The sequence below is a fragment of the Copadichromis virginalis genome, linkage group LG7, assembly GCF_057382275.1.
Source record: "Copadichromis virginalis isolate Kocher_CV1m ecotype Utaka linkage group LG7, C_Virginalis_male_GT1.1, whole genome shotgun sequence".
Classification (NCBI taxonomy): domain Eukaryota; kingdom Metazoa; phylum Chordata; class Actinopteri; order Cichliformes; family Cichlidae; genus Copadichromis; species Copadichromis virginalis.
The window spans coordinates 6917822-6939407 of record NC_140624.1 but is presented as its reverse complement, the minus strand read 5'-3'; the positions used below and the strand labels follow the sequence as shown (position 1 = coordinate 6939407).

General features: G+C 39.1%; 1 protein-coding gene across 1 annotated transcript; it reads right to left on the bottom strand.

Annotated features, from left to right (window-relative positions):
* Positions 1-764: 764 nt before the first annotated feature.
* pamr1b (peptidase domain containing associated with muscle regeneration 1b) lies at positions 765-21561 on the bottom strand. Its single transcript, XM_085461416.1, has 14 exons — positions 21229-21561; positions 14727-14903; positions 13545-13670; positions 12890-13004; positions 9541-9758; positions 8755-8862; positions 6271-6441; positions 5904-6095; positions 4867-5712; positions 4598-4774; positions 3767-3833; positions 3385-3614; positions 1828-2186; positions 765-1755 (listed from the first exon to the last, which is right to left on the bottom strand). Exons 1-14 carry the CDS (start codon positions 21386-21388, stop codon positions 1180-1182), a joined length of 3522 nt encoding a protein of 1173 aa, XP_085317542.1. The 5' UTR covers positions 21389-21561; the 3' UTR covers positions 765-1179.
* Between the last annotated feature and the right edge of the window lie 25 nt (positions 21562-21586).

Genomic DNA, 21586 nt, shown 5'->3' with positions numbered 1-21586 from the left:
GCCTGTGTCTCTATTGATGATGCCCTGTGAGCTTACAAGGGCCTGTGAACAGACGGTCTCCCAGCACAAGTGGATAGGACTGTCCTCTGGGAAACATGGGACTATTGCTAAGCTGTTGTTCAGCTTTGGTAAATGGTTGAAGAGAAAACAGAAAGTCTTTGATAGAAGATGTTCCTGTGAAGAGAAAAAGGGAATTCCACCAGTTCGGCATTCCAGTTGTGACCTTGCATTATTAATATCTCCTGTTGAACTGTAAAAGGCCAAATAGTTTTTGAAAAGTAATAAGTAGATGTTATACTAAACACAAACGTGTTTGCTAAAACATTATATTGGGTGGAATGACACAAAGCAATTGCAGCCAGCTGGAAATGAAAGCTCAGGTCATTTTTGTCTATGCTGTAAGACTGCAGTGTTTCACCAGCTTCACCGTGTGCATAAATAGAATAAAACTACAGTAATGCATTGCTTACTGTCCCGTTTTCTAACTCATTATAAGCTGTAGGTCTTTTCTCTATGCAAACTCACTTGGAAGTTGTATAATGGAGAAAAGTCACAATGGAGGTAATTGATTTGGGAAATGATCTGTGAATAACTTGTTATGTTTATGGTTGTGAAAATGGTGCTGCTCTGACCCAGATTCATTCCATTGTGTACTTCATGAAGCAAATATAAGGTGCTTTTTCAATGTACCCGAATCTGTCTATGGAATATATTTGTCATAAAGACTTTTACACCGTGTGAAAGGATAAGAATAACCAGTCTCATAAGCTTCACCACACCAACCTTTCCTTTAATAAAAATGTCATGATTTTTCTCTTTCAATAAAATATGTACATCTCTGGAGTCACTTGAATTGATATAATAATTCAGTACATTACAACATATATACATAACAGAGGTTACAGTCTAAACCATTAACAGTCAAATACTCAGATGAATGATTTTCTTATCAGTTTCAAGTGTTTAATCTCAGGTTGAAAGACCTGAACACTAAAGTCTTCAGATAAAGGACCGATGCATCAGCACATCTAATGTGCTAGCACCCCCTTCAGTTTGAGCACTGTGATGTCCAGTGTTGGTTCTGCGTTTAGTAGGAAAATGCCCTTGTGCATAAAAATAGATTAGACAGAATGAATTCACTAAAATAGAGATTAAGCAGAGGAGAGGACTGTAAGATGTTTATTTCATATTGCTCTCAATCCAGTCTTTAAAGCTGGCTACATGTGTGTAGACTGTGTAGAGGTCAGGATCACACTCCCCTTGGTCATAGCCAAAGCTCACCAGTCCCAGGAGTCTCCACAGCCTTTTGCTCTCCCCTTGCGCCTGTGTATAACCAGGCTTTCGGTTATCATTGACTTGATTCTCAGAGAGGGCAGGGAGGACAAGAATTCCCCCAGTGTCAGAGGGACATATGTTAGATGGTCCATAGTCGGGCTTTTGGCTGGCACACAGCATATTGTCTGTTACACTGACTGGCACACCATTACGAGCATATTGCTGCTCACATGGGACTACATCAGCAAGGTGAACGAGCCCAACCCTAGCCTTCTCATCAGGGCCTAAACTTGACTCGAGCATTGGAGACCAGCCCGTCACAAGTCCTTGAGTTGATGTCAAATCTTCTTCCTGGTTTTCTGACAGGCACAGAGGCAGGACTTTTTCTCCAATCCTTGCCTTGTCCAGTAATTTGATCACAGCAATGTCAGAGTCAAGAATATTGGGGTCATAGTTTGGATGAATAACAATGGAGGCCACCTGAAAGGAGAAAAGACATGCTTAGTTTTATCAAAAGGGATTGTGTGAATAACAAGACTTCCAAGTGCTTACCCGCAGGTGTTGAACACCTTTGGTTTCCCTGTCATCATCACGATAGTGCTTCCCCACAACCACCTTTATTGTGGCAGTGTCCAGGGGAAAAACCTTGCCCAGATCTGTCACACAGTGAGCAGCTACGACCAGAACCCTTTGGTTAACCAGAGCTGCACTGCAGACCAGCTGCCAGTGAAAAGCCTGATTGTGTTTGCCAGTTCCTGCTCCACCATCCTTCTTCAGGGACCCTGTCTGGCTGTCTGCCTTGGTCACCTTGGTCTCTGTACCCTTGGTGGAGCGGCGGTAGATGGCAGCCAGCCAAGGCCAGTGAGCCTCTTCTGGCCTCTCTGTGTCAAAGGTTGGATGCTTCCCACACACTGCCAAAGAGGATGAGAGGTGAGACCATTATCAACGGGACAGCAGGAAAAACAAGACAGGAGAAATTGAAATTGCACTGAGGTTAAGTCAACATTTTGAGCTGTGGGACTGCTTTTATTTAAAGTAGTAGCATTGATGGAGCAGAATATAAAACACTTAAAGGCTACAGAGCCATGTGAAATGTGACTCCCTGAAAGAAGAAGTGAGAAAACGTCATCTTTAAGTACACAATTTGCACATAACATAGAATGGTACCTTGTCTGTATACACTTAAACACTAAACACTAATACCAATTCACCAGAATTACAAAATCAGACCAAAGAAGCAGACTATTCAAGGATTTTATTCATTGATCTGGTGTTGTTTCTTAGCTCAGTACCATATAGCACCATATAAAAATGAACCTTCCTCCAGTATTTATTGATGTGTTTTATTTAACAGTGCTCACAACATTGCTTTTTTTCACATTAGTAATAAGGAAAGTTGTTTTAAAAAAGGGCAGTCCATTTTGTGATTGTTACCGTACAAATCTCATATCCCATAGAGAGGGAATTCAATTTAAGAATGCAGTAAAGAAAATAAAGAGTAATAATCTTGAATAGTAAGATAATAAGTTGTTTATATAGACGTATATTCACTATATTCAGTATTTAATTAACAGCTAGAAATATTAACAACTTTAATAATGCATGATACATATATATATATTTAATATAACCAGCTCATCTTCACTGTTTAATATGATGAAATAATAATGTGTAGATAGCAACATTACATCAGCTGTGTTTTAACTTTGCTGTTATAGTCTTCTCCACTCTAACTGTTTATGGAAACAAGAGGCATTAGTGCTACATCTGACGTCTTTTATTGAAAATTCTGTCATTGCACCGATGTCACAGCTGTGCTGTACATACCAGCTTATGAATTTGAGCTTAGCTTCTTAGCAAGCTTTCACTGAGGAGTAAAAAGGCTGTGCAAAAATGTTTTAATCAATGTCAGCAATTAGAGACAAGAATGCTTTTAGAAGGTGCTTTTGTATATGATCATCAAATATTACTTCATTATATAAATTGCCATCAAAACGCTATGTCTAAGTTACTACATCATCATTTTTAATGTCTGCACAGGATTGTTATGTGGGTGTAAATCACTGTATTAAAAATGTCTGACAACTAGTGGTCCTCTGCTGCCCTCACCTGGTGAACAGGAGACATGGCGCCCGCTCCATTTCCCTGTCTTCAAGCAAGTCCGACGTGGACTGCCAAAGTGGTGGTAGTACTGAGATGCACACTCATATTCTATATGTGTGTAAAGATGATGGAAACCCTGGGGCAACTGCGAAAGCACCAGGGGGGCTTTAGTGGGACTGTGCAACTGTGGCTGCTGGCCCATGACTGAGGAGTAGAGCTTGTGCACGGGTGTCTTTCTGAGGGGGAAAATATGCCAAAGGTATGTAGTAAATGCATTATATGAGTCCTTAATATTAATTCTTCAGCTAAATGGCATACATACCTACACAATACTATATATTTCTGGTTGTCAGTTATTCTATATAAGATGATGTTTTAATAATCATACCTGGATGGTACCTGAGGGGGCAGAACTTTTTGTTTCACCAGCTCTGAGACTTTGGGCTCACGACATGCTGCAAATAAACAAATATGTTTAAAAAAACCCATTCATATGAAATATGCACAAAAAATTCGGAAAAGTGACACTACATGCAAGCCAACCGGCTGCTGGTTGCAGTATTTTTTCTGCTAAAGATGCATGTGGAATCTATCTGTATATGTAACACTTAGCCAAAAATAAAATAGGAGCTTTTCCCACAATGTTAAACCATCTTCTTAGAAATTCATTTCTAAATGCTTTTCACCTAAAAGCCTTTAAATTGTATTAATAGAGGCATGTTTTGCATGCTGTTTCACATGGCCTACTTTGGCTGTGCTTGTTTCTTTAATTTATTCATTAAAGCTGTGCCAGTGGACAGTTTCTCCACTTACCTCTTGGCAAAGAGCTACAGGGCACCCAGGCCAAAATCTATTAAGAACTAATTAATATTTACAGCTCTAGCCCTGATGGATCATTTTACTGCCAGAACCCTTTCATTAGTAACATTTAGCATTAGCGTTTATTCAGCATTTTCAGATTATTGACATACAAGCCTGTATATCTACAACTTTAATAGACTGATATAACATCCACAACCATCTATTAACTGTTCATTTTGTTCTCAAACACTACAGTGTCCTCTAATGCTTCAATATGTCTGAAACCTACACACCAGTCCAGTAAAAAAAGAAAGAAAAAATGCTGTTTGTATATGCTTAAAAAAATTTTTTTCACAAATCTCCAAACAACAAAATCTTAATAATTAATTCCATAAAAAGGCAAAGCAGGCACTGGTACCTCTGACACAGAGGGGCTGTTTGCCACTCCATGTGCCATCCGGCTGGCATGTGCGTCGGTCATCACCACTGAGCGCATAAGATTGATTGCACTTGAACTCTACTGTTTCAGGCTCCAAACCTGGCACCACCTGGTGGTAGCCATGGTAAAGGCGAGGTAGAGTTGGGCAGCTTTTTTCTGGACAACAGAGAGTGGGTGAGAGTGAAGGCCAAATAAAAGCAGATAATCATTCACTCAATTATTCATAGTGTCGTCATTGGTTCTCTTACCGGTGAAGCTTTGGTTGTCTTCTCGCTCCCTTTCTTTCTCTTTTTCTTTCTTCTCTCTTTCCACCTCCTTTGTTTTCTCAGTTGAATCCTTCTCCTTTTCATCCTTCGCAGTTGTTGATTTTTCCTTCGGTTTCCCACTTTCGGCTCTGTACAGGGTGATGTTGACACGAGTTGGAATTATTTTCCTCCCTGGCGGTAGAGACCCTATGGTATTATTTTCTTTACTTGTGCTCTCGGTATCATGTGAAACAGTGTTGTTCTTTGTCATTTCCAGTTCAGGCATTTCCACTGTGTTTTCACCCTCAGATATGACCGTCCTGAGCTTGGTGTCATTGGGGCCCACTTTGTCAGGATCTCTTTTCCCATTCACCTGTTTTTCTTTTCTTTCACTTTCTTCCTGTCCTTTGTCTTTTGTCACAGGGACCTCTGTAACATCTGTCTTTCCCTTGTCAAAGTTTGTGTCTTCTTTTTTTTCAGGTTGTTTTGGTTCTTTCTCTTCAACCATGTAATCTAGGCTATTATCTGGGCTTTCGCTAGTCACTTTATCTTCCCCACCTCCAGATGGCTTCTCTGGGCCAGTATTTCTCTCATCTACCTCTCCTTCATTCCTGCCCTCAACCACAGTTTTCCCAGGAGTGGTCCCATTATATTTATCTTCCCCGTCGACTGCTGTTGTGTTCTCCTGCTCAGTGTTTACATCTTTTCCGGCAACACTTTCGTTTTCGCTAGTTGTGTTCTCTTCTTCTTTCTCTTTAGTTTTACTTTTATCTTTGTTACTGTAAATATCTGTCTCTTTGCCCTTTTCTTTTACTTTGTCCTTTTCTGCTTCATTAAGAGTGTTATTCACTGTGAAGAAAAACATAAAAGAGATTATTAAGAGCTCATAGTCATAGCTATTCATTGTACATTGGCCTGTACAATGAATAGCTCTAAGGCATTGAGTCATTTTCTCTCATCTATTAACAGCTTACTATTAAAAAAAACCCAAAATGACTCATCCATCTCCAGTCTACAGTTATTAAGACATATTTTCCAACCTTTAATGCAAACAGGAGAAGTCCCACTCCAGGTGTTATTGGGGAGGCAGGTTCTCTGAGAGCCCCCACTGAGTTCATATGGCTGGTGGCACAAGTACTGTAAGGCGATGAGAACATCATTGGGCCCATAAACCAAGAAGTGGTCCCCATTGGCTGGCTTGGGTGGCAGAGCACAGACTCTTTCCACTGGAACTGAAGGAAGAAAGGAAAAAAAATCATATTTATTTTCCATGAGCTAAACCATTTTTGAGGCAATATGTATGGCATCCAGATGCAAGCTAAAGACACGCATACTGTATGACTTTCCCAGATATGAAATTGTAATTATTTTGAAGAGGGAAAAAACCTATTTGTATTATTATCCTACCACAGTCTGGAGCAGGCGCACTCCATGTTCCGTCACTCAGGCAGATGGCATGACGAAACCCCTTCAGCTCAAACCCAGGGTCACAACGAAAAGTGATGCGTGCACCAGAGTGATGAAACAGACCCTCTGTAGATCCGTGGGTGGGCACCGGAGGCCTGCGGCAGCCCACCACTGACGAGAAATACAGACATGTGGGGTTTATTTATATACACACAAAGTTTCCCTTTTTCCGAACTAAATGTCCAGTCATCAAAATTACAACGCATAGGAGGCATCTCAAACATACCTCAACAATCAGTTGAGACCCCACAAACAGTTTCAGCAAGTTCTTTCTTTTCCTATCTATTTACAGGTCAGACAGGTAGTCCATAAAGCAAAGACTCAATTTTTCTAATTCAAAAGTTTCCTGAGATTTAAAAGCACTGCCTGCTACCTCAGAGACTCATTAATAAATAATTTCACTCATCATCGCAAAGTGCGAACAGTTAACAGCATGACTTTAACACATGGCTTGTAAATAAGGAAGAAATAGATGCAATAAAAGCCCTTTTAGTCAAAATGTTCAATTTTCCACTGCCGTAAAAGAGATTTTTAGGAAGTCGGATAGTAGAGACTGGTAATGTGTTTATGGAATACTGTGTGCAACTGTCCCATAGAAGAACCTCTTGCAAAAATAAAACAGTCTGGGGAAAACTCTTCTGCATGTGCACTGTAATCCTTAATCATTAAGCACAGCTGCACATATGCACACAAATGTTGTGATAAAGGCCTGCGAATGGGTTCGCAAAGCATGTGTTAAGACAACATTTATCATATCTCTATGAGGCTGTCTTGGGAGATTTGTTATGTTGTTGACTTTAAGTGGGATCAGATCCATGAAAGGCACTGTCTGTGGTTTTTAAGCTCCAAACCAAAGAACCCTCCCTATAATCTTTATAACTGAACGGCATTTCCAACCTTCAGTCTTTTAGGGGATAAGGAATGCGCTTGGCAAACCAAAAGTAGAGAAATAAACTGTAGCTGACCTCTTTTGAATATGTATAAAAAACAATGAAGTTCCCAGAGGTGCTGTGTCCATTGTTGCTCTTTTCCCATGTCTTTTATATACGAATGTTTTCAAAGACAAATCAAAATAAATGTGGAGTCATTAGAGTGGAATGCTAACATATTACACATCACAACATGTACTGTAAGTAAATCATCGTTTCTTTCACAAGTTCTCTGGAAACTGAGTTACTTACTGCATACTGAAACTGATTATTGTCAAAGATAAATTCAACTGACGCTGAGAGGGAAAAGAAAAAGAAGAGAAAGCATTTCCTGTTTTTTATGATAAAGTGTCACACTGTCTCGTACCAAATGAGTTTTTAGCTTTCGACAGATGACAGGGTGATTACAGAAGGCATAAAATATGGCTAAGGTCAGGTTCATATTTGAAATTCTCCATCTGACTCAGGCAGAAATACAGACTACATTATCACCACAAAATGTAAGGCATTAACGTTGCTGCAGCTCTTTTCCATTCAAATTAACAGCTGAGGATTCCTCGTGAGAATACAGATGAATGCACGCTGTGTGAAATCAAACAGCCTTTTTTTTTTTTAAAAATGGGTGTCTCCTCCAGTGGAAAATACTCTCTGTTGTTATATAAGTCGAATTGTTTCACCATTAGTTTTATGGACTTGAATGTAGCCCTGAAAAACAACACCAAAGGAAAAAATGTGGAATTCACCAAGTCTGCTTTTGCAGAATCTTAAAAGAGGTGTATTGAATACAAAAACACACCAGACATCTATAACTAAAAGACCTTGTAGTGCCTTGTAGGCCAACTTAAGGTTTGGTAACTTAGGTGGTATAAAGTGGCAGTACAGTAACAAAATGTCTTGACAATAACCACTCGACAAAACCTATTCTGTGTTTCTTCTCCTTGTCCACTTCCTCTTGCTGCCTTCTTTCCTCAGTTAGTTTCTTGTCATTTACCCTATTTATCTGTCAACAGAAGAAAATTGCTTAATTTTGCACATCTATATGTGTTAGGTGGCCATTTGGGTTTTGCTGTTTCTTCCAGTGAAACGTGAAATCAACACATATGAACACATATGGTCTGGACTGTAGCAGGCAGCTGGCCTGATCTCAGTCCAGACCACAAACCTCTCCCTTGTGAAAATGAATCACTGCCTGCTTTGGGGCAGCAACAACAGTAAAGAAAAGCCTCAGGGAAGAAATCAATTCTCTGTAAATTTGTTGTGACTAGGCGTGCCGATTTTCAGATGAAAATTACTGAAATAATTTAGGGATTTTGTAAGCCTCAGTACATTAAGACGCATGTCTTTCCAATGCCTCATAAGATGGAAAATAGACTGGTTTAGTCTTTCCTGTGATTAAAACATGCATGGATTTTATTTTAATTTCCAACTTTAATATATTTTCTCCAAAATATCAGTATTTTGCTCACCAAAGTCCCCTATTATGTTACAGACTCACCATTTTCACACCTCTTGCCTGTGTAGCCAGCCAGACAGGCACAGTGGTAAGAGTAAGAACTGTCTAGGATACATGTCCCATCATGCAGGCAAGGGGAAGAGCTGCAAGCTGTGAACATACAGACAACATTAGGGTACAAACAGAAAGACTGTCTTTATCAAAATAAAAACATAGAAAGCTGAAATGTGTGGCTGCAGACGTCAGGCTACATCCAGGAATCATACTCAAAGCTGAAATAATTAAAACTTCATTTCCAAAGCCCACTGTTTACTTTTACTACATCTGGCTTAGGCATTGGTAACATGTGTGTGTGTCTGTTTTTGAGTTCTAGACCTTGAGAACGAGGGCATTTCTGTGAAGTGAGGGCATTTTGGTTTGTAAACAGGCTGTTAACAGACTCAACACCCATGATAAAGTCTTTTGCCAGAAAATGTAGGTGCTAGTCATGTACTATTAGGAGCTTTTATTAGGTACTGGACACTAAATACCATGGAAACGTCTTTCTTGTTTGTATTTGTTGTGATTCCAAAGAACCCCATTGTTCATGAAGGGTTTATAAACAACTTCTTATCTATTCCCTATACAAAAGCAAAGATTCCAGGTCAATCTAAATATCAAGATTTTGTTTTAGGTTTAAAGAAAATAGTTTTCTTTCATGACGACTCATTTAAGAGGGCTTAAGATTTGCAGCTGGGAAGTATGGTACATTGGCAAGGGTACTTTAAAGCAAAGGAGAAAAGCACTGTTCTTATAGTAGAAGAGATATTACTTTGTTATGTAACCTACCTGAGTTCTCTTGGAAAGTGGCAAAGAATCCATCAAAATTCTTGTAACCATCAGACACAAAGAGAACATGCAAACTGTTGCCAGAGCTGTGAACTGGTGCAGGTCTGTTATTCCCACAGTATCTACCGATAACACGCGAGTGGATACTGTCTCCATCTCGGACTTCCACATAGTCATAATGACAAGAATGGTGAAACTCCAGACTCAGCATCATGAACCTGCAAATACAAGAATCGTGGCAGATTGAAATGGCAGAGAGTAGAACAAATGACCCAAGGCTATCCAACCATCTATTCTCTACTGCGTATCCAATCAAGGGTCGGGATTTGCTTCAACATTAGACTTAAAATTTGCTATTCATTATTTTTGTCTTGATGCTATTTGTGTCCACATGATGCTGATGATGTGAATAAAGTTAACAAAATAATTACAGTTCTTAATGGTTTTCCTTTCCATCTCACTGAATCTTATATTTACAAGGTAGCACAGCATTTAGAAAGCTAGATTTCTGAACTGTTTTTGTTTTGTTTTTTGTTGTCAGATGCAACTAAGTCAGATTAAAAAGCTTTGTTGTAGCCAGTGTTGGATTTAACGTTTTCCAAAGTAACACATTACTGTGTTTTACATTTAACTTTTCATAAATACAGTAATTTAACGCATTGCTGTACTGAATTCAGTAATCACATTACAGTTACAAATCTTGCTACTTGTGTTACAATCTTGTGTGAAAAATCTTCTTCAGTTATTTGCATGCCCGGCAGATAGAAAGAAGAAAAATCAACCAAACATGCTTTTTTCTCCCTGCACAGTCAGCTGATATCAGGACCAGAGTGCAACAAAAATAAAGTGCAAACCACATCCAGGGCAGAAGCAACTGCATTGTACTGCTAACAGAACTTCAGCTCTTTGCGAGCTTCTGTACAGACAGCATGCTAACACAAAGCTAGTCAAGAACCCAGACTGATGATAAAGCTGAGTGCGTGCTGACCCCAGCCCAGCAGCCAGAGCCTGAACTTCAATAGGCAGCAGAGGCAGCAATGAGCTCACAGCCTACATTTCTTCCTGTTCATTTTTATACAGTAGAATCACTGTGGCATTTGCTTTGAATTATCTTTAGGCTAGTTTTAAAATTTATTTTTGTGTTTTCATCTTTGTGTTCATGCATAATAACTAAAAAAAGATTTTAAAGTAAAGGGATCACTAGAGGTCATGTCGGATACAGGCAAAAGCAAATCAAATGAGATGCCTATTATTAACTTTGTGGTTTGGGTGAGCCTTGAAACCTCTAAAGAATGTTTGAAATAGTAAAGTTCAGTGTATTGTGAATGCTCATTATTTGCATATATCAGTGCCATTTCATTATTGTAATAGGCAGGATGTATTGCTAATAAACAGTGTAACCCATTCCATTTCAAATCAACATACTGTTTTGTTTGTTTGTTTTTTTCAGAGAGGAAATTACTAAGTTGGTCAGGCAGAAACACATTTTCCAACAGTCGGTTTAAAAATAGAAACGCACTTTGGTTAAAGTTATTAAAATGTGACAATGGCTGCACTTATATTGCCCTTCAAGAAGGATTTGGCCCTTCTCTTTAGTTTGTCACATGCATCATGGCTGTAAATTTTAATGAAGCACTTCATACATAGCTTTAAAAAAAATCCTTGCAATCATTAAGTCTCTTTCACACACACTTCAAGCCCAGACATCAGGAACTGCATGCTCGGTCTGAACCTAGCTGTATGGAGCTTTTGTTCTTCTAAAAACCTGCACAAACACTTGCCCATAAAATCTGTATGTGTAATGGAGAAAATAACAGAAATAGAAATTTATCACAGGACTGAGAGGCCATAATCTTACCAAAAAAAATGGTGTTATGGTTTCCAAACCTCCAAACTCTTTGCCATCAATCCTCAACATACATCTTCCAGCTGAGTGGAAATTTGACTTAACCAGGCCAGTTGATAATATTTACTGCAGATGGACAATGAAGATAACTGAGGATTGAGAGCCAATCAGACTTGACTTGACAGACTCAAAGCTTTTCTGTATTTATAATCAATGGTTAAATTGATATTAATTATTTTTTTTACAAGCTGGTGTGCAACAGTAGGATGGTTTTCCAAGGACTTTCAGGTAGGAAGCACTTCACTACTGTTGACAATCTGAAAATTATTCATAATAACTGGGTCATTGTTTTTTGTTTTGTTGTTGTTGTTTGCTATTTAACACCTTTGCTTTTGAGCCCTTAAATTTATTATTGTAGCACTGCTGCAGGCTGTCTCTAGGAAGGGTAATTATGACCCACCAACAATCATCAATTCTAAAGAATTTCATTTAAAATGTATTACTGTGCTTGGCACTAATGTTGGCACATCATACAAATTTTAACTGCTTAAAATCAACATATTAGCATCTTCACGATAAAAATGTCACTATATTTATCAGATACAGTATTTATGGAAGTGAAGCTAAAACCAGGGCCACCGGTGGATTTACAGGTCATTATTTCAGATGAATAAGACTGCCATCACAAAATATAATCACAACCTATCTGAAAAAGTCTCGAGCCACCCTTTAAGTGGCTAGAAAAATGGAAAATAGGTGCTGCAATTTATTGAAATTTGTACAAGCGTATAAGGAAATACAGTGTATAAGGCAAAAACAATGAGAGTAGTTCTCCAGGCTTCTTGAAAGACACTTGAAAGCTTTTATTTTATTCATATATATATTTTTTTGATGTTGGCTACCTTTCTCTGTCAAGATGATCACATTGCAGCAATAAAATTGAGGTCTGGGCCAATCTGTGACTAATAGTGTTTCTTTGTGTTTTATCCAGGTATGATTTTACTGTATTGATTCTGTTTAGGAAAAATGCTCAAAACAATTGCCAGTCAGATGTTTTCCACATTCTGTTGCACGTGTCTGGTCTTTAGTGGATTTGTTCTTATCCCTTAAGACATGGACTTTCCAGATACTTTTCATCTGCTGCAGAGAGATTTCTTTTTAGGCCTGCCACTTCTTTTGCTGCCCTCCACTTGTCCAGTTTCCTCATTTTTTAGGACACACTGCATCATGCTGAGGTTTGCCAGGTTTTCTGTAAACATCTCATAGTTGATTCTCAATGAACCAACTTCTAAACCAACTATAGTTGGTTCAGAAGCTCTAGCTTATGACTGGAAAACTGTGTTATCTTTGACATTTTTCATATATTCAATTAAAATACAAAGAAGAGTAGCTTAAGGCTTTTGCATAGTTCTATAACAAAGGTACTACTAACTATTCTAAAATAACACAGAGGAAAATGAACACCAGTAACTACCTACAGAGGAAAGTATCTTAATATCTTACCTGAGTTCAATAGTAAATGGCCTGTCCACCTGTATGGTCCACTCACACCTAGCATTGTTGGGGTAGCTCTCCAGGACCAAGTGGCCCTGTCGTTTATGGATCACCCCTCCACACTCTGGAAAACACAGAAAGTTAATTTTGAAAATATTGATTTGGGCAGCTACTTCAGTTGCTTTAATTATTGTTTTGAAGAGCCACTTTCAAATGCTTTGCTTAGCATTAAGACAACAGTAATTGCATTTAGACTTTCAAAGTCACTGCAGAGAGCCTACAAGCAACATAAATAAGGATGATCACAACACACACACACACAAGTTGAACAAAGGCATTCAGCAGCTTTGGAAGGTTTCTGCTTTTAATTAAATGTATGTTTGTTGTGCCCGCTGGTAGAATATTTGCATTTAAAAGCTAGACCCAGTGTCCAAAACTAACATCTTAAATAGTTCTATAGGATTCCTGACTTGTCATTTAGCTCCTTATGGAAAACCTCCTGGGCATGACTGCATTCCAAGTTGGCACAGCTTTCCCAAGATGGAGATAAATCAGCAGAGATGGAAAAACCATATAGTACGTGGTATTCATTTCACTTAAAGTAAAACAAATGATTTAGAGTGAAGCCGTAGGATCTGTTAATGGGAAGGATGAAAAAACTTACTCATGCAGTCTCCACCAGACCAGCCAGGTCGACATTCTGCGCAGTATTTGCCATTAATAAAGAAATCATCCCTGGGGCCCCATGTCCCATTGTTGCAGCGTTTACAGTTCTCAAATATGCTGCAACCTGAAAGACGAGAGCCAGAAACAAAACTACAGTAAAGTAGAAGATAAAGGTGGATAAATGAAAGCAAATAACATTAATTATCTCCCGAAGATGTGTTTGTATGTAAGAATAAAGAAGCCTTTATCTGAATGGCTTATGCTGTATTGTTGAATTTTAACAAACCCACCAACCCCTAAAATGTTCCCTTTGCATCAACTCTGCTGAACTCGTTAAGGTCCTCTTTCACTGCAATAGAATGTGAAAACATATCGCTGCTTCCTGAAATAGAAATGTGGAGAAAACCTGTTGAAACAGTTTTCTTTGAGGCTGGATTTTCACTTAAGAAGCTGTCCCGTCCATGGGGTTGTGAAGAGCAACATCTGACCCAAGCGGAGGCATGGATTTTAACAACGCACAGGCCGGGGATGTGCATGTGGAGATTTATGGTCGTACGCTGAGGTTGGAACACTTTTTGTGTGTGTTCAACAGTTAAAAAGTAATGTACAGGCATCCATTTAATTCTGAACAGCTGCTTTCTTCCCCATAAAGGAAAAACTCTGCATGCTTGAACTATGAAAAAAGGCATGACATACCTCTACAGGCAAATGGCATGTAAGGAAAAAAGAGGATTTGGAGCTGCAGCAAATGCAAACCCATCTATGTGAATAAAAAACAAAAGGCTCTAGTCTGATTTCATTCACAAATCAAAGCTTTGAGTGTGCTCATTCACTCCTGAATCCTGTCAGCTTTCAGAGGATTCTGCCAGTCAGTCAAGAGAAGAAGCCAGTGTGAAGCTAGCCTGGAAACAAATTATTTTACACACAAATACAGAAGTTCTTTTCAGTCTTTCTGTCACGCTGTCATGCTACAGTGCAAACAGCTGCACAGATGATAGATAGCACTTGATCTTGCACAAACAACATGGCAGATACTCAAGATATTCACGAAGGTCGCTCCAACAGATGCATACTTATAAGGCAATGCTCGATGTTTTAACAGCTTCTTTCAGTGAAAAGAAATAATTCGAGATTTTATTAGATTCATAGTATTATTTAATCAGAATGACATTGGTTTTACCTGGGTGGATAATGCAGGGATCACACTCGTTGATGGCATTCCGGCAACAGGGTACTGCATAGCCTACTGGAGTCCCTTGGAGGGGACACTTACAGCGAATCACATCATACTCGCAGCATCCTCTGCACATAACATTCCACTCCGGACCTGGACAGTGGTTGTACAAGTGCCTGTAATCTAAAGAAGACGATATCTCAGCAAAAAGCAATTTGTTTGTGTAACCTTCATTTCATTAGCAGTGACGATGAGTCAAAATTAATAGTTCACCTTTTTGCAAAATGTGAGCAGAAAAGGGTTACTGGAAGGATTCAGTTTAGTGTTTATTTGAGCCACTGTCTCTCTAGTTATTTCCACTGTCACACGGTTTCTCGCTCCTTTTTAGGAAACCACAAAAGTCTCAGCAGTTTACCACCACTGTGTGTTATTACGTCAGACGACATGCCAAAATGGTTAAATCACTGTCATGGAAAACAATACCAAATCATTAATCAGAAAGTGATATATTAACTCCAGTGTAAACAACAGCCTTCTTCTTTGTAAAGTTTTTACCTAATAAATGTGACGTTTTATTGGACTGGAAAACACTGATTCAAAGACCTTTGAGTTAGAGCGGTTATGATTATGTAATAGTGGATTTAAATGCTGAAACAGACAAGTGGGAATTCTCTTGTGGCAGATGTGGAGAACAAACCAAAGCTGCACTTTAAACTTGGCACATTGTCACTACAACATTTTGTGCCCTCTCCCCAGCCTGCAGTCATAATAGCTTCTTTGCTCTCAATCACTGACTTTTTATTTATAAAGTGATAGCTGAACACTGGCTCTAATTGTTGTTTATATGTCAAACCGGGACTCTAATACACAGACCTAAGTGCACAGACACACAAAAGCAACTACAAGTGTTTAATCTCTCAGTGGCTGGCAGTCGAGAGGCAAGAAGCACAGATGTTTAGACTCGTCTCTACTTTCTTTTCTCTAATGATATCATAAAATGTCGCTCTGTCCATCACCGGTCTGGCTTCCTCTCCAACTAGAAGAGATATGGCATACATGGTGATATTAATCAAACAGAAAGCAGGTTGGGCAGTGGAATCCCAGCGGACGTTTTTAAAGGACAGAGTTTCATCTTTATAAAGCCATTGCAGTTTTTTGACTCTTTTATGTTTTAGTATATGGGCTCAGCTGGATTTGTGTATTAGAAGTGAAAGGATGTTCAAAAGTCCTGAAAGAACATGGTCTTCTGAGGCCTACTTAAACTGCTACAGATCTAAAAACAAAGATAATAAAAATGTTTGGGCCACTGGGCTCATTTTCAATCAGTCCTTTGATTGTGTTACCACTCCAGCTACCAATAAAGCTTTCTTGAGGAAAGAATGCCAAGTTCCATCCCTTCAACACTGTCCTTGTAAATCAAAGCTGATGTTTATGCGTGATCTTCTTTGTTTAACTTGGACTGTCACCCAGAGACAAAAAGAAAAAAATAGAAAAGGGGGAAAAAGAAAAAGTCTCCTTCTTTCCTCTCAGACTGACATGTTTGTGGATTTCTTTTGACCAAATGTGAGAACCACAAAATTCGATGGGTTTAACACTCATTAGGACAGTCACAAAGACATGTTTTTAGCCACAATAAGCAAACAACTTTATGATACTCTAATTGAAAACTGCTGTTTCATAAGAATGTTTTCAAAAAGGTATTGCGCATGTTTTATTGGGTAGCTTTTGCTCAAACGCCCTTAAAAAGAATCCAAATTGTTTCTTTCATTTACTGCATGCTTGTTGTTGTTTTTTAACAAAAACTGGAACGAATCACCTTTTTCGATACAAAAGTTCATCCTTTTTTTTTACTGCATAAGAAGGAGAACCCTCTAATTCCTGTGAACTATGGTTGTTTAAATCAGCGGAGATCCCCAGACACTTGATCAAAACAACTGAAAAGATCCGCAATGTGATTGGTTGTGTTGTTTATGTAGCCTTCTGTGAAAATAAATGGCTATGTTAGAAGTATCTGTAACCTTCTGCATTCAGTAGCCAATGGCTCACAGCTGTTGCTACTGCATAACACGACTCCATCCAAGCTATAAGTAACTATATTTCAAGAATCACTTCAGTTATGATTACAATATGACCCAGACCACAAAATTCATACACTGGGATTTGTCAAAGTTTAATGCCTGCCACGTGTAGATTAAGAGTTGCTGACACTATCACTCCCTCTTACAGGACAGCTTTTCTGCTTTCATGTTAAGGACAGTGGCCAAAAAGACCATGAAATCTGATTCACAGGACATAAACATAAAAGACACAGAAGCACTTATGAGTGGTCTTGGTAATGTCATTACATGGATCACTGCCATTTGTCTTGCCTTTGATATACTGTAGAAACGTCCGTCATCTGCCCTTAGCGCACTTTCACAAGAATACAATCATTTACAGTGGAATACAACAAAAATATTTTTTTATTTCTTCAGCCAAGTCTGGAAAACATTACTCCCTCTCACCTCAGCAGTCCAGTGACATCACTGTGCATGCATTTATGACAGGATCGGTTCCCAGATTTCCATAAGCTGTGTTCTTTCTGTGCCTACTTGAGGAAACTAAACTCGGGCAGCCATGTTTTCAGTGTTTATACACTGTGACTGAATTCAGTTTGCTGACCTCCAGCTCTATTGATAAGGCTGTTATGTTTTCACTGAACCATGACTCCGAGGAATCTCCCGCTGCGGTAGAACACATGCTGGAAAGCATCGATATTTTTCTGGACTGCTATGTCCTTTCTTTAAGATGCATTTAGCAAAGCTATTTTTTACATGGCTCTGAGATGAATTTGTTCATTTTAGCAGGGAACCAAAGACTCAAGAGTAAAAATTTAATGTGTTTTTTTATTTTTTAACAGCAGTTTAGGAAGGTCTGAACAGGTTTGGAAGGGTTTTACTAATGTCTTCCATTGCATAATCCTGTCTCCTCTAGCTGTTTTACACAAACACAAGCAATGAATGTTGCAACATGCAAAGACCCCTATAATTAAACCCAAGACTGTGGTTATTTTATCTACCCCTTGTCTCTAATCACAAACTGTAGGTGATGACAGTAGTTGTCAGAGAGGGTAGGAAGGCTCAGAAGAAATCTATCTGAAAACAAGGTTTGCTTTTGTGGAATGCTTTAAGGCTGCCTTCCACAATTTTCATCCAGCGTGCCAAATATGTATTATGGTATTTTCGAACATTTCTACATTGTTACATATTTTCCCTGTGCATAACTAGCATTTTCTGTGACAGAAGATATGCAGACATAGAAAGACATTTTAATTTGTCTTTTCCATCCCATATGTTAGGCTCTTAAATGTACTCTCCAACATTTAGCGATGCTACAGAAATAAAAATAGTAATAGTTATAACAATAAACAGTCATAACTTTATGCGTCATATGGCACTTTCAAGTGCTTTGCATTTTCAAGGAAGCTGACTCTGCTGCTCACTGTATTTATGTGTATCCTTACAGTGACAGCAGTAAGATCAGGGGTAGAAAGCCTTCCTGTGACCTTGCGTCTGGACTTAATGCCCTGCTGGCATACTTACCTGAGGCTTATCCACAACAACCTGTGATTATTGCCACTTAGAAAATATATAACTGTGATGATATTGTTCAGTTTCATTCTATGTTTTATATTAAAAATATATTCACAGATTTTAAAATGCAGAACCAGCAAGACTGATGGCTCGCAAGTGACTCAGAAACCCCATCTGCTCTTAAACTGTTCCATGGTTTTGGAAGCATTTTCCTTTGACTTGAGCTAAAAATAAAAGCATCTGCATTTGTTGCATTAAAAGCGTTTCTTGCAGCACTTTTTTATACTCTCGTTGACATGAACAAATTAATTGCTGCCTTCAGAGTTTCAGATAACTTATCCAATAAAGATTTAATCTGATCTCAAGACACTATCATAGATGCAACTGGGCACAATGCTAGCTGTGGAATTTAAGCCAATTACTGTCTATTTTTTTCCTTTGTTTACTACTCTGGAACTCTTATCAGCTTGAGTCTTGCTTCACTCTGTTTTCATTCTAAACCAAGCAGGACCACAATACAGACGGGACACCAGTTGGGAACTTCAGGATGAATCTGACATGCTTAGGAAAATCATTGCATAATAATATGGGCTAGTCACATCTGTTATACATGGTATATCTTTACTCTCATGTTTTGACAGATGTTTTTTTTAATAGAATAGTTTAACATTTGAGAAAATGTAAAGAAGATAGAATGTGCTGATTGTGTTTAAGGGTGACAGTATTAGAGTAAATAGTTAGTTTCCTCTTGACAAAATGGAGCTTATTTCACACGGTAATAACTGTTGTTTCTACAGCAGCTGTGAGTGTATGTGTATGTACAGTATTTGTGACTGTGTAATTCATTTCCTTACTGCCCACAGCAGCTGTCTTTTTTGTATTTTGAGGTTGGATGCATTAAGCTATCATGGAACAAGGAAACTCCCTGGGGAGCTCTGTGGTCGCTGTGACCTTGAATACATCCTGATCCTGGAGTGCTGATCCCAGTGGTCATTCTGGAAATAGCTTTGAATAAACTTTCCTATAATTGGAAACCACAACCCCAAAGAAATACACTATTATTCTATTATCAACAGTAGTTTTCTGAAAGTTCAAAGACATTTATAACTATACAGTTAGTCCTTTTTTTTTTACTGCAACTACAAAAAAAGATTTGACCATTACTTACCTAATCTAATTTAGCCCTCTCTGACAAGCCCCACTGCTTTTATTCTTTTATCCAGACAGCTGTGAAGGCATGCACAGGCAATACAGTTGTCAGGCAACCACTACCAGACACACTGTATGGTACATGTGCAAAAAGGGTGGGTGTTGCTCATTTGCTCCCCAAACTTGCCCATCTCAGCCTGAGAAAGAACCACTTAATAGCCGACAGTGACACGTTTTGAACACGCACTTACGAATAGATGGATATTCTCCTTTTTCTAAATAGTTTTCTAAAATTGGACTCCTTGGGGTAGTTTTGTTGTAGTTTGACCTTTTCCAGCATGATGTAATTGGTAGTTTGTAGCACAACTCGTGCACTATAGCCCAATCCTGTCATCAACTGTGGTGAATGGAGTCTGAGGTGTGCACATTTGTTTTAAGCATTTAACTATGAAACTTGAATCTGACATGTCACACTAATTTTCCAAAGCCAGAGGCCAGTGCTTTTCATCATGTAATTTGAAGTTTGTGCCATATCCCCCCCACCACACCCCCACCCCTACACACACACACACACACACACTAATATGAGTTTTACAACTGCTTGCTTTCACCATTATGTCCTACTGCCCAGTACTCAGAAGCTCTTAAATGTTGTATGTTTTAGCTTAACACACAGTAAGGGGAGGGTGTTTGGTGGGCAGAAGATCCTAAACAGGAAGCCTTGCACAATTCAGAAACATTCAGAGGGAACGCCAAAACATGCGAAAATAAAAAATACACTCACGCACGCATGCGAGCATGAGTGTAAACAAACCACAAAGACAGGACTTGCATGCAAAAATCTTGAAATTATTTTAGGTTTCTCAGTAGAAAACATCTCTCATCAGCTGATTAGACACGATTATATAACAGGCCGTGCTGACAATGATTCAGCTGACTGACAACAACAAAGTTGGTAAATCAGTCAGTGGAAACTCTTTTAATCACTACAGCAGAATGCAGTTGCACTCTGCCAAGCCCTTTGCCACATTTACCAATATTACAAATTGAAGGGAGTGTTTTACTGCATGAGCCACGCAACGAAGAATCAAACAGAGGGCAGAGGTTTGGTTTCGGAGCCTTGGAGACGGCGTATGGTATACACATTACCACGGTCAGCATGATTGTCTCAAACATGACTCATGTCTTCCTGCAGCAGTTCAAGGGTAAACACGCAGAGTAAATCTCAGTCTCTAGGAGAACTCCCTCAGATAACACAGATAACACGTTAAAGGGAAGCTTTTGCACAAAGGAGAAAATGTTGGCAAGATTCAGCTGCTCTATTAGAACTGCAACAGTCTCCCTTCACCACAAGGAATGTGTGGCAACATGCAACTCTTGTTTTGTTTTGTTTTTATTTAGTAACAAAACAACAACCACAGTGAGAAGGAAAATATATGAAGACTCCTAGAGTTTCCCATTTTTTATGAGACAATAAACAAAGCCACACAGGACAGTGCCTTCCTCTGTATTTCATAACAAGAACTTTAAAAACAAACATTACACAAGCTGATCAGCTGTGTTTTTCTTTGCTTGCCTAAAAAAACGGTATAAATCACTGGGTTGCCCTCTGTCACTGTTCAACAAATGTTGCTGAGCGCCGCTGCACTCGGAAAGGAAGAGGGGATGGCAAGAGTGCTGATGCCGGCTTTTTAAGAACAAAGAGCCAAGAGGCTGCGCCAAACACAGAGATAGGAGAGGGAGTAAAACGGAAGAGTGGTGAAGGTAAATTAATTGCCATTCTTTACCGTAGGGCCAGGCTGTCCCTTGGGGCAAGGAGATGGAAATGAAGACAGAGATGAAGAGAAGCCAGTGCCCCTTCCCAAAGACAAAGATGGTGATCCAGGGGATTGTTTGGATACCCCCATAGGTTTTCCCCAGCTGCAATCTCCGTCCCGCAGAAAGCATGCTTCAGTCTGGAACTCTGTTTACTTTCTGAACTCAGCTGACATCACCTTCTCTCTGCCCTTCATTCCTCCCCCTCCCTCCATTCTTCTCTCTCTCTTTTTCTCTTAACTTTCTTTCTTCCTCAATTTCCCTCTCTCACTTCTCTTAGGCTTCAGGTTTCAGCCCAGCCTTGCAAGGAGTTCCCCTACCAGTGGTCTC

Bases quoted from the DNA above. Each gene is read 5' to 3' on its own strand.
- pamr1b (XM_085461416.1), bottom strand. From the start codon at position 21,388: ATGCTTTCTGCGGGACGGAGATTGCAGCTGGGGAAAACCTATGGGGGT. The intron at 3,615-3,766 runs GTATGATTATTA...TTTCCCCCTCAG, and splicing joins CCCCCTCAGGTACCATCCAG to AAAGACACCCGTGCACAAGC. The intron at 1,756-1,827 runs GTAAGCACTTGG...TTCTCCTTTCAG, and splicing joins AAGGTGTTCAACACCTGCGG to GTGGCCTCCATTGTTATTCA.